The 16,326-nt window shown below is 65.7% G+C and overlaps 1 protein-coding gene across 1 annotated transcript in view; it reads right to left on the bottom strand.

Moving 5' to 3' along the window:
• The window catches only part of LOC114490262 (collagen alpha-1(V) chain-like), a gene marked incomplete at its 3' end in the record, with an annotated part of 55,855 nt that overhangs the window by 31,225 nt on the left and 8,304 nt on the right, over positions 1–16,326 (bottom strand). Inside the window, exon 2 of the mRNA XM_028504214.2 lies at positions 16,031–16,246. Within this exon, the coding sequence (XP_028360015.2) occupies positions 16,031–16,151 (121 nt within the window). The remainder of the gene's footprint in view (positions 1–16,030; positions 16,247–16,326) is intronic.

The raw sequence follows: 16,326 nt of genomic DNA, 5'->3' as shown, positions 1-16,326 counted from the left end.
TCAGCCAGCAGGGAGGGGTCGCAGCGGGGCGGGGTCTCGGCGGGGGAGGGGCAAGGCAGGGGAGGGGCCGAGAGCGGGCGGGTGGCTGAGGGCCCGCCCCCTCGCCGCGGTCCGTGCGCCTCTGTCCTGGAAAGCGTTCCGGGTGGGCGTCCACAGAAAACGCACACCGTGTTACTCGCCGAAAACGCCGAAACAACGGTCGAAGTGTGGTCATTCCCAAACGGCCACGAACCCCGCAGCTGCCCGTCAAGAGGCGGGGTCCAGGCCCCTCCCCGCCCTCAAGGTGGCCCTGGGCCTGCACGACCCACAGAACGAGACGAGAGGGACACGTGCCATCTTACAGATAGAGGCCTTAAGAAACCGGTAGGTCCCTTGTCCGGTGTCACTTGGGCCCAGACGGCACGCTGGGAGGAAGCCGGGCAGCCCCTGGGAGGGGCCGTGGGAAGAGAGACCCGCTGAGCTCCAGCAGACGGCCGGACCGAGTAGCCAGCCCCGGGGAAAGGCCGTCTGGGCACGGGCCCTGCGCCACCCGCAAGCCACTCCCCCTGACGCCAGTGGGGCGCGTGAGACACCCTGTTTGGAAACAGCTGCCAGCCCGGTGCAGGGGCACCACTGGGTGGAGCCTCATCTGGATGCACCAAGGTTGTGGGTTCGATCCCCGGTCAGGGCACATGCAAGAATCACCCAGTGAACGTGCCGATAGGTAGAACAACAAACCTCTCTGCTTTTACACCTGAGCCCAGTGGTCCACCAGGAGCCCCCCTGACAGGTGTCTTCTCTCCTGGGGGCAGCGGAGCCACCTTAGTGTTTCTATACACGATGTGAAGGAAGGACCCAGGTCACCTTTCACTGACCAAGACAATCCTTTCGTTGCTGAGCCAGTACCAGTCAGAACCTAACGAACCCGTCTGCGTGGTTCTGTTCGCGGCTGCGACGCCGGGGCCACGGTCTGCCCGGCTCCCTCCGCGCCGGCACCCTGCTGCCCCGGCCAGTGAGGCTGTGGGGCGCGCCCTAAAGCCGCAGAGCCCGAGACCGCCCGTGTCCCTCCCAAAACCGCTTCGGCCGCTTCAGGCCCTTTGCACTTTCGTGTAAATGTCGGAGTCGTCTTGTCCACGTTTAATTCTTTGAAAGCCTGCTGGGATTTTCACGGGGGCTGCATGGAAGCCATAGATCAATTCTGAACAAAATGATGGCTTAGCAATCCTGTCTCCCTGTCCGTCAGAATGGTCTATCTCTCTGCCGTTTTAGATCGTCTTTAATATCTCTAAGCCATATTTTATGATTTTCCATGTGTAGGTGTTTTGTCAAATATATCTCTAAGTCACTTATATATTTGATGTGGTTTTAATGTAAACGGCTGTTTACATTTCTATCTCCAGCCCTGGCTGGTGTGTCTCAGTGGACTGAGTGCCGGCCTGCAAACCAAAGGGTCGCAGGTTCGATTCCCAGTCAGGGCCCATGCCTGGGCTGGAGGCCAGGTTCCGCCCCCCCCCCCCCCCAGTAGGGGGCGCACAGGAGGCAACTACACATGGATGTTTCCCTCCTTCTCTTTCTCTGTCCCTTCTTCTCCCTCTAGAAGTATAAATGAATACTCTGTAGACAACACTTTCCATTTCCAGCTGACCGGTGCTACCATCCGGAAACACGACGGACTCCTGTGTGTGGGCTTTGACGCCCGTGGCCGTGCTACACTTTCCTCTTCGTGGCGGAAGCTTTCCTGCAAGTCCTCCCGAGCGGCTAACCCAGACCATCACGTGGTCCGCCGAGAAAGACAGTCCCACTTCTTCTTTCCATCCTATGGGCCTTCACTTCCTTTTCTCGCCGTGTTGCGCTGGCCAGCAGCCCGCCAGGTGGAACCGGCGTGGTGAGAGCGGCCGTCCTGCCTCGTCGCTGGTCCTGGGGCGGAGCTGCGGGCGGGCAGACCCGACACAGGCGTCCTCCGCCGGCCTCAGGGAGTTCCCTTCGACCCCGCCTTTACCGGGACGCGCTCGTTATATGTCAAGCTTCGAGCGATCACAAAGGAGCCTGTCATCCCAACCGTGTGAATGCGGGCGTTCGACACATGCTGGAAAACGAGTGAATGGAAATGCCCCGCGAGGGGTGGGTGGGGCTGGACTCGCAGACACCCCCGCGGCGGCATCACGGGTCACACGAGAAAAGGATTTGTGACTCACTTTTATGCTCTTCTTTACACTTTTCCTGTCGCCTTGAACAGCTCTATGATGGGTGCATCGCTTTGACAGCCAGTTAATGGAATAATAAATGCCGATTAAAGTCAGCAGGAGATAGCGTTACACAATAAAGCAAGGGTCCTCTCCCTGTCTACCGGAAACCTCGAGATAGTCACAGATATTTCGGTCCTTGTCTTGGAAGTGGGCAATCTTTTCTTTTAAGATCTTATTTATTTTTAGACAGAGCGGGAGGGAGGAAGAAAGAGAGGGAGAGAAACATCGATGTGTGGTTGCCTCTTGTGCGCCCCCGACTGGGGACCTGGCCCACAACCCAGGCCTGTGCCCTGACTGGGACTTGAACCCGCAACCCTTTGGTTCGCAGGCCAGTGCTCAGTCCACTGAGCCGCAGCAGCCGGGGCAGGAAGTGGGCACTCTCAAGGAAACACACCAGACTGCACGCCGCAGGCCCGTCCAGGTTTCCCGGAGTCTGACAGGTTAAGCGGGCCACCCCGGGCCACGCACCCTCGCAGGGCCCCTCGGCCGGGCCCATGCCCCCTCACCCTTGCCCTGTGGGACTGAGATGGGGACACCAGGCCAGCGTGTCTGCTGACTCAGCACTGGCCGTGGCTGGTGTTTGCCTTGAAATTCTTGCTGGAAAAGACAGCTTTCGGGACAGAAGGGAACTGGCCCCTGGAGACAGCCCCAGACCTATCACGCGTCCCAGAGCAAATAGCACGACGGACGAAGTTTACAGGAATGTTTCCTGTTACAAATTAGAGTCTGCGCCACCCTTCCCGACCCCGCCCAAATGCGGGCTCCTCCTACCGCCCCAGGGCACCCTGCCTCCGGAGCCCGGGCCCAAGTGACCCTGGGGGACGGCGCTGGTGCCAGGGATGCAGCCTGGAAGTTTCTTTACTCCTTCTTGTGGTTCAAGTACAAGAACATCGCACGGGCCGCCCGCCCCTGGGAGGAGCGGGTGACATCACTTCCCCCCGGACCAGGAGGCCCTGCAGATCCCTGGAGCCCTGCCAGTGGCCGGACATCCTGAGCTGGGACTCCAAAGCAGCCACGTGGACACGAGCCGAGCGGTGGCGCAACGAACCCCTGGGGGGGGGGGTCCACAGGCTGGGGGGAGGCGGAACGCAGCGCCGCCTTCCACGGCGCCACCCACCCGTCCACACCCCCGTCTGGCTGCACTCCCTGGGCCCACACTCAGTAGGTTGACCGAGTCCACTTCCAGGTGTCCAGTACGTTTCCGACCAGAGGCCGCCTGGGGCCGTGGGTGTGTGTGCACGCGCAGGTGTGAGGTTCGGAGCAGGAGCTCCTCCCGCCACCGGCGGCTCCAGAGCTCCGAGTCACAGACCTGGGCCCGAACCTGCGGCCCAGCGAAGACACGGCGACCGACGGATGCAGGGCTCCACCTCCCAGCCAGAGCGGCTCCCAGGGTCCCCTGGAGCCCCTGGAGCCCCACAGCCCCCTGGAGTCCAGGGACAGGGCACAGGAGAGCTGGGGGCCGAAGGCCACGGTGACGTGGGACTCCCAGGAGGCTCTCCCAGCAGGGCCGTGTCCTACAGCAGCCCTGACCCCCGCTCAGCCGCACCAGGACGGCGAGTGTCCCCGTCAGGGAGGGTCCGCGGGCGCCGGGCAGAGAGCACGGTGCACCTGGGCAGTGCCAGGGAGGCTTCCGAGAGCCGCGCCTGCACAGCTGGCACCGGCCGGCCGGCCGGGCAACACCAGCCCGCAGCCTCCCCGGGCGCCGCCGGGAAGCCAGGCTGCAGAGGAGAGATCTGGCCGGCGAGGCAGACACAGAGAGCAATGAGTCGCCCGAGAAAAATGTGCTCGGCGTGGGGCCCGACATGCCCCGGAGGTGCCGGCTGCTCGGGAAAGCAGATGTCGGGGCCTGTCCTGGGCGCCGTTACCGCGGGCGCCTCGCTGCCGCAGAGCTCCGACCAGGAAATCGTTTCACGAGTGGCGGGGCAGAGCCCAGGCGGCCCCGGCTCGGAGGACGGCTTTTTTTTTTTTTTTTTTTTTTGGCCAAGATAGTGACCAGGCATCGAGTTCATGGCAAACGGCACATGCCTGGAGCCCAGTGCTTTCGCTGCGGCCGGATTCAGCCGAGGGAAGGCTGGGTCGTGGGAACCCCGAGGCAGGGGAGTCAGCCCGGGGTCTGTAGAGCGGCCCCCCGCCCCGGGGAGGGCGGTGACGCCGGGGGTCCCGGCGGGTCCCGGCAGGGTGGGAGAACGGGGGCGGCAGCAGCCTGGAGGAATCCGTCACCCCCACCCCACCCCCCGAGCCCCCGGGAAGAACAGGGCAGGGCAGTTCAAGGCGAGGGCCCGGTGGGGGGGCGGGGGGGGGGCGCGGGGCCTGAGGAAGAGCAGGCGGAGCAGGCGGCATCTAAGGAATTCCAGAGCGGGGCTGAAAGGGTTCCTGGAAGTGGTCTGCAGGGGGAGGGGTGAGTCCCGGAGCTGAAGGAGCCTGCGGGGGGGGGGGGGGGGGGGGGGGGAAGGGCCTGGAAAGAGTCATCTGGAGACGTCACCGCTAAGGGGCAGGGTGACAGCCAGCCGGGAGAATGGTCTGGAAGGTGAAGGGGGCAGGAGGGTGGCAGGGGGAGGCGGTCCGGATGCTGCAGGGGTGGGGGCTGACTTGAGAGCCACAGGGAACCACGTCCGACTCTCAGGTCCGCGGCCCCGTCTGCCGAGGTGCCTGGGCAGACCCTCCCTGACCTCACGGGGTTGTGATACGGAGCAGGGAGCCGTGCATCTAAGCAGCCGGCACGCGGGGGGCTCTGGTGTCCCAGCCGGCTGTGTGCCCACGGCACTGGGGTCACCGGAGAGCAGATGGGGGCTCACACCCGCTCTCTCTCCCACACACACCCCCTGCCACAAACTGGCCATCTGCCTGGGGTCCCTTTAGAGAGTCTGGTGGCTGGCATTGCTGCGTGAAGACTAGTGGCACGCCCCGGAGTCCAGGTCAGTGCCGCGTGGGATAACCAGCAGCGGCCCCGGCCCAGACTCCCATCCAGCAAACCCCGCCCACCAGCCCCGGGCCCCAGACCGAGCACCACGACCAAACGCCAGAACGGCCCTGGGCGGACCCGTAGCTAGCTGCCTGTCTCCCCTAGCCTCTCCAGGGAGCTCCAGCCCAGCGTCCCTCCCCACCCCCGCCAGGCACTGCGGCCCCTCCCCCCTCCCCCCTCCCCCAGAACGGCCCAGGCCTCCTCACATCTGCCCACCCAGCCTCCGTGAGCCAGCTCACATCGGGTCGGCTGGCGCCGGCGTCTAAAGAGCACGTTCCGCTCAGCAGCTCCACCGGTGTTTGCCCGCCGCTCCTCCGCTGCGGGCGCCGTGAGACCCAACGGCGGCCCAGGCAGACCCGTTACTGGGGAGGTCTGAACCCCGTCTCCTTCAATTCCCACCACCGACCTACGAGGTGCACATCATTGGCTCCGCCTGACGCATGGAGAAACTGAGGCACAGAAGAAGGATGGAGTATCTGAGGTCACACCGGGAGAGGGTGGCGGCACCCGGGCCTCAGGCCACGCCCAGGTGTTCACAAGGTCCGGTAGAGCTGGGGTGCAATGCCGCTCCTGGCCTCTAGGTGCGCCACTCCCACGGCCGGCCCTGAGCTTGGAGGCATCTGCATCATCTCAGCAACCGAATTCCCCACCGTCCACCGCGAACCCCGCCCGCTGGCGGGACCTGCAGCTCGGAACGCCCAGGACTGACTGCGTGTGCGGAGTAAGCCCTGCGCCCTTGATGTGCGACGCCGAATAAACTGAAGTTCCCAGCTTTCCCCGGGAGAACCCGTCGGGGCCATGCAGTGGGGGCCACCGGAGCAGCGAAATTTCGGAGGGAGTGGCCAGGTCTCCTGGACTCGGGGCCCCTTCTAAGGCGAAACAAGGGTGGAAGGCCTGTGAGCCCGGCCCCAGGCGTGCCCGCAGGCCCCCCCTCCCCCGCTCCCAGCTGTCCACCACGTCACAGGGTCTCCCAGTCAGATGAAGGGCAGGCTCCAAACTCCGGCCCCTGCTCTGCTTCTCTCGGGGTTTTTTTTTTTTTTTCTCTTCTGAAATGCTGATGGTTTAAAGATGTGGATCCTGTCTTGGTCCAGCCTCCCCCTCAACCGGTTTAACTCCTGGAGCGCCTGGCAGATGGCTCGGCCCCACCCTGCCCGCCGAGGGGGGCTCCCTCACCTGCCCCCCCCCCCCGCCCTGTCTGCTACATGTGGCTCACTGGCACCGACCCACACACACCCCTCTCATCGTGTGTCAACTGACATTAACCAGGAAAGACCCACCTGGCTGGGATCCCTCTCCTATCACTCTTTCCTTCCCACTAAAATGGAAAAACTGACTCAGCCCCGAGCGGCTGGCCCCTCGCGCACACTCTGTACACAGCTGAACACAGGGCTCCCTCCCGCGCACGTCAGCTAAGACGTGTGAGGGGGACTCAGGAGGCTTTGGAAAGTGGGTCCCGAGTGGCAGGGACCGGGAGCACCGCTTCCTTGCAACAAGACCAGGCCCCAGCATGCACCGCTGGCCAGCCCGAGGAGACAGGTGAGGGCGGGGAGGTCACCGGGGTGGCCCCCAGGTCTCACCATGCACGCCCCTCCTCCCTCAGCCCCCTGCTGCTGCTGCCACCGGGATGAAGACCCTAGGGAGCACGGAGGAAGTGCCTGGGCCTCCTAAGGGGGCCAAGACCGCCTCGCACAGACTCTGAGCCTCGTCCCTGCCCCCAAAGCCAGGTTTCCGGGACTCAGATGCTCTGGGCGGCTGCACACCAGCGGTGCGGCCCCTGTGGGCCTCGGCCTTCGAGCCTGCACAAGGTAGGTGACGCCTCTGACCCCGGAAAGGTGTCATCAGGATATTCAACTGTGTGGGAAATGAAAGACCTGAGGATAAAGTAAAAAAAAACAAAAAACAAACACAAAGCGTGCCAGCGACCCTTACTCTTGACCTTCAAGGCAACAGTCCCACTCGTGAGTCACGAGCTCTTTCTGCCCTAATGCACATCCAGCTATTAGCTCAGCGGAGGGTACTGGGACCTCAAGGCCCACCTGGAGCCCAGCCTACCCTCACCCCAGGCCCGGAGCCTGCCCCGTCCCTCAGGGGGTCTCCACCTGCCCGCACCGTGGTAGGGGGGCCCGATGGCCTGTAGGGCAGTCACGTGGACTCCTGTCCCCACCTCTCCCAGCTCTGCAGGCCGCAGAAGAAGCCCCCATGTGCCTCCCAGCCCTTGGAGAACAGCCTTCCCAATGTGTGTGAGCCCTGCTCCCAGGCCAAGCAGCTGTTTGTAATCGGCCAGGCCCTGCCCCAGGAAGGGGCGGTGGGAGCCTGTCCACATGCAGGGGCCCTGGGGCCCATGGCGCAGCAGGGCGCGTGAGGACAGGCTGATTGGGAGAGCCGCGGGAGTGTTCAGGCCTGGCTTGCCCTGCCCCAGTGCGGGCCTCCTCTCGAAGCTCTCTTTCCCCACCGCCCGGGCCCCTAGCACAGTGACAGGGTCTTCCCTTCGGAGCACAGGGACCTCGGCCCCCAGGCAGGAGAGGAAAACCACAGCATCACGGCTTCTTGGGGGGGCCACCCCCTCCCCTCCTTGCAGTGCCCTCCCACCTCCCGTCATGTGTGCCGAAACCTGCAGTCTACCTGTTCCAGGTGGGGGAGGGTGGTCCTGAGAGGACACTGGCCTCCCTCCCACTCGCTCCCCCCCTCTCTTTGGTCTTGGTCTCGGGGTCCTCCCTCGGGCACAGAGGCGGCCCTCAGCAGGGCCAGCCCACCCGCCTCACTACCCCGCCCACAGCTCCGCCCACCCTCCCTCACCGCTCCGCCCGTCAATGTGCTGCACTCATCGCCCCACCCACCCACTCACGGCTCCGCCCTTCGCTCCGCCCTCACTCACTGCCCCGCCCATGGCTCCGCCCACACTCGCCGCGCTCCCGCCCTTCCTGGACGCGGACAGCACCAGCCTGAGTGCCCGGAGCGGTACTTTCTGTGCCAAAGGGCCATTATGTAAACTATGAAGCTGGTAACAATAATGATTCCCTGGAACTCACTACATCTGGGAACCCGGTTCCCTGCATTTCCATCGCGCCTCCTCGAGGCGACCGCCTTCTACAGGGGCGAGAAGATGCGGTGTCCCTTGGCCTTTCTTTGCATAAAACCAACCAGAACGCAGCCACGCTGCTCAGAAAGAAGGGCGGCCTCGACAGGGGCGCGCTGACACGGAGGCTGCATCCCCCGTGCCAGGAGGAAAACCCAGACGCAGCTCAGAAAAGGAAACCGGAGGGAATGTCTCCCCAAAGCAAGCTCCAGCTGCCCGGATCAGACTGACCTCGGGGTGCAGGGCTGTGCGGCGGGCGTCTTTCCTGGGCCCGCCCATCCCACGGAGCCCTCCGGGCAGGGCTCCAAGCCTGGCCAGCTCTCCCCACGTCACTGACCCACGTGGGCCAGGGCCGCAGGTGTCCCACTGTCCCCCCCCGCCCCCCCCGGAGAAGAAGGCCTTGACATGTGCCAGACACAGCCACAGCAGAAAGGGCGAGCGCTGAGGCTGGGGCCCCGAAACTGTTCTTCTCACCGCTGGCGGGGGCGGCGCACCTCTTTCTGAAGCACCGACCGGCCCCTGGCTGCCGCGGGGCGTCTCCCCCGAAGGCCAAAGTGGGAAGCTGCTGTGGAAGCCCCGCCCCCGGCTCGGAGAAGGCGACCTGCATCCGCGCGCCTGGCGCTGAGGACCCACACCACACAGGGCGTGCTTCCTCCGTGGGGGGGCAGGGCGTACGACTGTCACTCCGCCCTGCCAGCTGGACTCGCAGAGCCTCCAGTGGCACAGCGGCAGAACGGGGCCAACCCCACCCGGCCCAGGGTTGGCGCGAGGACCACGCGCACTCCACAGGTAACGCCCCACAGCAGGGGACTAACTGCGCGCAGGAGCCAGAGTGGAAACACACGGGAAAGTGCCGAGAAATGCCTCCCTTCCAACCCACCCACTCGCCGCAGTGCACCCCAAAGGCCACAGGCCCTGGCAAGGTAAGCTCATCCCAATTGGCCAGTGTCCCATGGATGCTGGCTGTTGCCTTCCTCTGATTGGCCAGTGTCTAACTGATGCTGGCCGTTGCCTCCCTCTGATTGGCCAGCACCCCTTTGGGCTAGCCATTGCCTCCATCTGATTGGCCAGCACCCCTTTGGCCTGGCAGGTGCCTCCCCGTGAATGTCTGGTGGCCCAGGGGCTCACAGGGGGCTCCCTCAGATTGGCCAGTGGCACCCCCTACCTGCTGGTGTTTCTGCACTTCCCTGGGGACCCCCGCCTGTTCAGGAGTCTGACTGCCCCTCTGCCCCAGAAGCCCCCGGAGGGCAGGATGGGTCCCCCACTGCTCACCCGTGCCCCGGCCACCCCATGCCCAGCACGGGCCCGGCTTCGGTTAGGGCAGCACAAAAACACTTTGGGCACCGCCACCGTCCCTCCCGGGTTCTCTACACAAAGGCCGGCCTCTCTTGTATTCCCTCCGGAACCTTCTACGGGAAGAAACGCCCAGAAGCCGAGCTCACCGCCCCAGGCTCAGCGGCCCCCTCCATTGCTCCCCGTGCCCCCCGCCCCCAGCCACGGGGGAGACGATCGCTTTGCCTTCCCTTGAGGTTAAAGCTCTTTTGCGTCGCGAGAGACCTGTCTCCTTCCAGCGCCAGGGCCCGAGTCTTCGAGGTTACAACACCCCGCCCCACACCCATCCTGACGTCACTCGGTGGTGTGTTTCTTTCTTAAAAAAAAAAACAGAGCTGTTGTTGCCTGGCCCCGCGGCCAAGGCGCCGGCAGGAAGGACCAGAACAAAGGAACGGGGTTCCCCGCACGACACACATCTAGGAAACGGGCCGGGGAACCCCCGCTCCCCGCGCGGAGACACGGTGGGAAGTGGGCCGGGCGTCTGTGGAATGAGATCTGGAGAGAAGTGGGTCAGACCGCGGTTCCATTCCTGAGGTCTGAGTCATCCCAGGGTGGCAGCGTTCCCTCCAAGTGTGGGGTCATTGCTGACTTGGGCGCCTGCCAGGAGAGCCAGTGGGTGAGCCGGAGCTGATGAAATGATGGCTCGGGCGATGGGGCCTACGTGACACCGGGTGACCCCGTCGCCAACGCCGCGCGTGCGCGCACCTCCGTCCGTCCGTCCGTCCATCCATCCATCCACCATTCACCCTACAGACGTCTCCCCAGCCACCTGGGGACGGGCTGGCTCAGACACGGCGCTGGAGACGGCAAAGCCGCTGGCTGCGCCCACCCAGGAACGCACCCCTCTGAGACATCAGCCCTCGCCCTGGTGGTGTCCGGGGGGTGGAACGTGGGCAGGTCCACTCCCGTGTCTGGACTCTAGTCCCTGAGGATGGGGAGGGGCATGGGCAGCGGGGTGTTGCCCGAGGACGTGCCCCCACGCCTGAGCTCAAAGCTGTGGGGCTCACAGAGAGGGATCCGATAAACTCGCCAGGGGACACGGCCTGTGTCACTCTTTCTCACGCTCAGCCCGTGAGGGAGGCACTGGCGGGACCGTGCACTAGACAGGGGGTGACTCACACAGCCAGCCGGCGAGCGGAGCCAGGAGCTGGGAGCCCGGCCCCAGGCCCTCTGCCGTGCGCTTCCCCGGGGCCCGGGAAGGACGGGACAGCGACAATGGGGTTGACCCTGCGCGCCACACACGTGACGTGCTGAACCCTCACGACATCCTTCGGACGTGACGATCATCACCCCCTTCGTCCCCCATGGAGAAACCGAGGCACGGGAGGATGAGGGCATGGCCAGTGGGAGAGGCGCCAGGACCAGCTCCCGGCCCCGACCGCCACCCCACGCCCTGGCCTTCGAGCTGCGTCCCGAGGTGGTGGCAGCCCCGCCCACGAGAAGGGCCAGAGCCGGCCCGCCTTCCCATCCCGGAGCCCCAGCTGGGCCGGAGATCTCCGGCGACATGTGGCAGAGTGCTGACACCAGCGGAGGGGGCTGCAGGGAGAGTATAAATAGCGGGCGGGCGGGCGCCATAGCATCACACCGCCCTCCTGCGAGTAAAAAAACACTCGGCAAATTAGCGGATGCAGTGGGCCCTGCGGGGCGGGCCCTGCGGCCTCCTGGTGGCCCGGCAGGCTCCGTGGCCACGTCTCATGTCCGCGTCGCCCATGGGGCAGGGTGGGGCTTGGTAAGCGGAGAAACCCCGTCCTGCCACGCGCTCCCCCAAACAGCAGGCCCTGCCTGTAGGAGCACACGCGTGTGCCTGTGTGTGCACGGGCACGCTCCTGCACGCACATATGCCCATAAACTCGCACATCCACACTGCACGTGCTCACACACATGCGCGGGTACAACCTCCAATGGGCCTGTAAAGCACTTCCATGTGTGTGGCTTCAGGGGGCCGGTCCAGGACCCCGGAGGAAGCCGGCCTGCCAAGCAGGCGAGGGAGAAGCCAGCCCCGTGCGGCTGCTGGACCGAGGGGCCCCTGGGTCTCGGCAGCGACCGGAGCCTCCAGGACACCCCTGCCCTGCTGTGCTCCCCCGGGACACTCGCAGGGAACGAGAACCAGCGACCCGGTGCCGTCTCCTTTTGCAAAAAGGCCACCCGAAAGGGCGGTCCGGCACTCAGGACACGGCAGGTGCTGCACAGCCCTCTCCAGGCGTCCCCTGCGCCATCGGTGTCCACCAGCTCCCCTCGGAGCGAATGAGTGTGGTTCTCTCCCCCTTCCAGAGGGGAAGGGAGGCAGGGGCCGGCCCCAGGCCAGCCGACCGACCCGCAGCTTCTCTCAGAGAAAGACAGGCGGTTCGCACCGACTTGGAGGACTTCGCAACTGCCACGCTGCCCCGGGGCTAGGCATCCGATTGCCGGGGACTGTCCCCTCCCACACCCAGCGGCCTGTCCCCAGCACAGGGGCCCTCACACGCCCAGCCAAAGCTGCCAGCGTCTGCCTGTCTGGCTGCAGAGTGGCCCGGCCTCACGTGCAGGGGCAGAGAAAGGGTTAAGGACCCCCCAGACCCCACACGGTGCCCCTCAGAGGCTCCCTGCATCTCACGACCGCCACTTCTGCCCGCACAGCGTTCCCAGGACAAGCGGGGGGAGTGTGGCTCAGGGGGGCGCCCCGCCAGCCGAGTTAACGAGGGGTTTTCCAGCCCCGGGAAGCGGCCTGGCCCAGGGGAGCCCTCCAGCAGGGCTGGGGTGTCCCCCAGGGCAGGAGGCATGACCCAGAGGAGGGGGTGGGCATTCCTGAGATAAAAGGAAGGGGAAGACGAGGAAGGGCAAGGCCAAGTGGAGCGTCACCTCCTACAGGAAGCTCCCCCAGATCTCCCCAGTGGAGCCAACCCTCCCAGACTGCTTTAAACGGCCCTGGGCATGAACACGAACAGGGAGATGAGCCGTGCCCACGTGTGTGCCCCCCATCGGACTGCGAGCTCCCGGCGCGGGGACCTGCCGCCCTCACCGCAGTCTCGGCGACACCCTCCAGGCCGGGGTACAAAGGCAAAAGCCTTCAGGGGCCAGCAGGCCGTGCAGCTGGGAGAAGGGCCCGGCCCGAGACAAGGGATGGGGACTGCAGGCGGCTGGGCCCCTGGAAGGCATCCCAGTGAGAAAGGAGGGAGGGAGGGAGGAGAGGGGGAGGGGGAGGGAGGGAAGGGAAGGAGGGAGGGAGGAAAGAAGGAGGGAGGGAGGAAGGAAAGAAGAAGGGAACGAAGGAAGGAGGGAAGGGAAGGAGGGAGGGAGGGAAGGAATAGGGGAGGAAGGAAAGAAGGAGGGAAGGAAGGAAGAGAGCAAGGAAGGGAGGAAAGGAGGAGGAGGAGGGGAGCAGGGAACCCAAGCCGTGGGGTGGCCAAACGGAACACCTCACCCACCAGGCTCAGGGGGGAGCCTGCACTAAAGGGTGAGATAAGAAGGTGAACCCCAACAAGTCCAAGACACTGAGGCCTGGCCTTGCAGGGCAGGAAGGAGGGAGAAGCTCCCTCGGGCCCAGGCACGGAGGTCAGACAGACCTGGGATCTGGGGTCCCCGCGCCCTGCTTCCTGGGCCTCTCTGAGGACCAGCCAGCTCCACCTGGACCGGGGGCTGCATGAGGACCCAGTGAGATGATGGGGGTTCGGGCCCCGGCGCGGCCAGGCAAGTGCCCACGAACCCTCACGACTGTTCGTCCCACAGGGGGCAGGAACCCTGGTGCCCCGTACCCTTGGCCAACCCAGGGCTCCAGGGTGGGCTCCGCAACAGAGCCCCCGGGGCCTGGTGGCTCATCCCGGACCCTCCCGGGGCTCCAGGCTGGCCGGCCGCTCTGCCGCTGTTCTTACACGTGGGGTGGTGGCAGTGGGTGGCTGCTCCCCACTTGCCTCCACTCCACCCAAAAAGGCCTGTGACCCAGGGAGGAGGCAGGGACAATGGGAGACCGGGCCAGACAGCCAGAAGGCAGGGGCGGGGCGGCCTCAGCTGTGCTCTGCGGAGGGCATGGCCGTGGTGAGAATCCAGAAATATCTGCAGGGTGGGGTGGCGGGCAGGCTCTGGCCAGCACCCCGAGAACAGCCCCGAGGCAGGAACATCAGAGGATAAGCCGCCCCTCGGCCGGGGGAGAAGCGCCCGCCGGGCCCACTGCTCGGGGGTCAGCGCAGCGGGGCAGGGACCGCAGCCCTGAGCCCTCCCGGGCTCCGAAATCGGGGGCTGATGCGGAGCAGGCTTCGGACAGGGGGCCGGGCTTCCTCGCTCCGCCCACCCACTGTTCTTCCACGGGGAGGAGGAGGAGGGGAGGATGGAAAGGGTGTCCGTCCGGCCAACTCGACTGAGTCAGAGAACATTTAACCATTTGGTCTCAGTCAAGTCCCACCAAACTTGGACGATTCTTCCCCCAAATTATTGCAAAAAAAGCAGTCACGTGACCGGGGCCGGCCAATGGCGTGCGGAGGAGATGACCTCAATTTCCAAATATTGGGGTCATGTTTCATTTCACATACTCGCGTTTTGCCCGTTACAATGTGAACCGGCCCCAAACGCGGTCTTACTGTTCCTTCCTGCACACACTTGGCCGAGAAGAAGGCAGCGCAGGAGCCGAGCTCCGGGGAAACTCGGGGAGCATCTGGCACCCCCCTGCACGGGGGGTGGGGGGCGGAGGGAGGAGAGGCGCTGGCTGCTGACCCGTTCCCGCCCCCCCCCCCCGCATCTCGAGGGGACGGCCGCCCTCTCTGGCCACGCACTAACGACGACGGCTCCCCAGCGGTCCCACCCTGGGCGGCGGGGGGCGGGGGGGGGTCTGCGGGAGCCATCTGCACAGTGGCTTCTCCACAGGCGTCCAGTGTCCTTGTGACCACACGTCCAGCCGGGCTCTGGGCTTCAGCCTCCACGGCCGCCTCTCCATTGGGAAGGGGGCTCAGAAAGGAAGCAGGGCGGGTGGGCAGGGGTGGGCAGGGATGTGGAGCCAACAGCCATCCCCAAACCCGGGCCGTGCCCAACCCCAGCTTTTGGGGGTGGTGACTCCCCCAAAAGGGTTTCCTCCTGAGTCTCTGGGAGAAAACCCATCAGGGGAGCTGGGACACGGCCGAGTCCCTGGGCGACCGTGGGGTCCCCGACCACCTCCCCTGCCCTGCGGCACACCACCTTCTTGTGAAACGCAGAGCCAGCCAGTCCAGGCCCACGGGCACAATGGTGGCGGCCCGGGGGAAAGACCCCAGGTCCCAGCGCTGGCGGGCTGCGTGCCCTGACCCCGCGGGCCCTCCGTGGCCCGGCGTGCACTCCCTGTGCCAGGGAAAAGGGGAAGCGGAGCTCACTGGCTGGAGAAACATGAAAACTCATTCTCCCACACGTCTCCACACTACAAGCGGGGGAGAAGGGCAGGCCGGTCCGGTGACCCCTTCTCCCACGGCCCCATGCCCCTGCCTGCACCTCTCCCAGCAGCCCTCAGCTTCGCCTCCCCCCTTAGGGGGACTTTCCGGAGCCTTGGGCGCCAATGTGTGAGGGGTGCGGAGGAGACCCAGGTCGCCGCCGAAGGCGATGCTTGGGAAGACACGGTCCCACCAGGGAGCTGGGTCCTGGCTGCCTCGCTTGCAGCAGGCCCTTGGGTGGCAGCGGCCCCCGGGGGAGAAGACTCCTTCTAAGGGCAGACCTGCGGCAGGGAGCGCCCGCGCCTGTCCCTCATCTGAGCTGCTCACGGCCCGACTCCTAGACCATCTCCTGGCTTTGCGCCACCAACCCGCCTCCAGGGGGCAAACCCAGGGACCACTGCCTCCCAGCGAGTCAGGGGTTTGGGGTGGGACGAGGAGGTGAGCTGGTGGACCCTCTCCCAGGGTTCCCAGGACCCCTGAGCTCCTAGGTGACCAGAACCCGGAGAGGCCCAGCTCCCTGGGGGAGCAAAGAGCCGGCTGGGTCTAGAGGCAGAAGGAGATTGCCCTCGGGGGTCAAGGGCAGGGCTGGGGGCTCAAGCTTCTGGGGTTCCCCACAGCGGTCCCCCCCCCAAGAACGGACAGGCTGTGACTCTAGGGGGCGACCCTCCCCGGTTTTCAGGAGAGGGAGCTCTGCAGGGCTGAGCCGGCCAGAGCTGGGATGTGGGGCAGAGAATGCAAAGTTTCGGGACAAAAGTTTGCCGGCCTCGCGGACAACCCTCCGGCTGATCCCACGCGCAGCCGCCAGTTCGCGTGCCAGCCCCACCCGGCCTGCGCGCTTGGCGCACCCGGCAGTGTGCTGGCGCGTCTCCCTCTCCGGGCCCCCCGCCCGCCGGGCTGATGGCATTCGGAATGCCGGCCCGAACATTCCACAGCCAAGGGGTGCACGCCGGGCAAGCGCGGGAGAGGAGAACGGCCAGCGCCCAGTGACAGCCGCACCCAGCCCACCCAGCCCGCGCCGCATCCTGTGGTCGCGCTGGCGCCCCCGCACCCCGGGTCCTACCGCCCTTACCTGCGCTGCTCCGAGGCGACGCCCACAACAGCAGCAGCCACAGCAGCCACGCCGGCGGGGACAGCAGCTGGGCACCCTGACGGAGCGGGCTGCGCGCTTTCCAGCGGGTGTGGACATCCATGCTGGCGGGCGCGGGTTGGGGCGCGCAGGGACGCTCAGGGGCGCGGGGGCGCGGGGGCTCGGCCCGGGCAGCGGACTCAGCGGGGCAGTCGGGACCTCAGGAAGTCATGGGGAGCAGGCGCCCGCCCGTCCTCTTTGTGGCGATGGCTCTCCAGCACGCGTCGGCGGGCGCGGCG

The sequence above is a fragment of the Phyllostomus discolor genome, unplaced genomic scaffold (genome assembly GCF_004126475.2).
Source record: "Phyllostomus discolor isolate MPI-MPIP mPhyDis1 unplaced genomic scaffold, mPhyDis1.pri.v3 mPhyDis1_scaffold_57, whole genome shotgun sequence".
In the NCBI taxonomy this organism is placed as follows: Eukaryota; Metazoa; Chordata; class Mammalia; order Chiroptera; family Phyllostomidae; genus Phyllostomus; species Phyllostomus discolor.
This window is presented reverse-complemented; position numbering and strand designations above follow the sequence as displayed.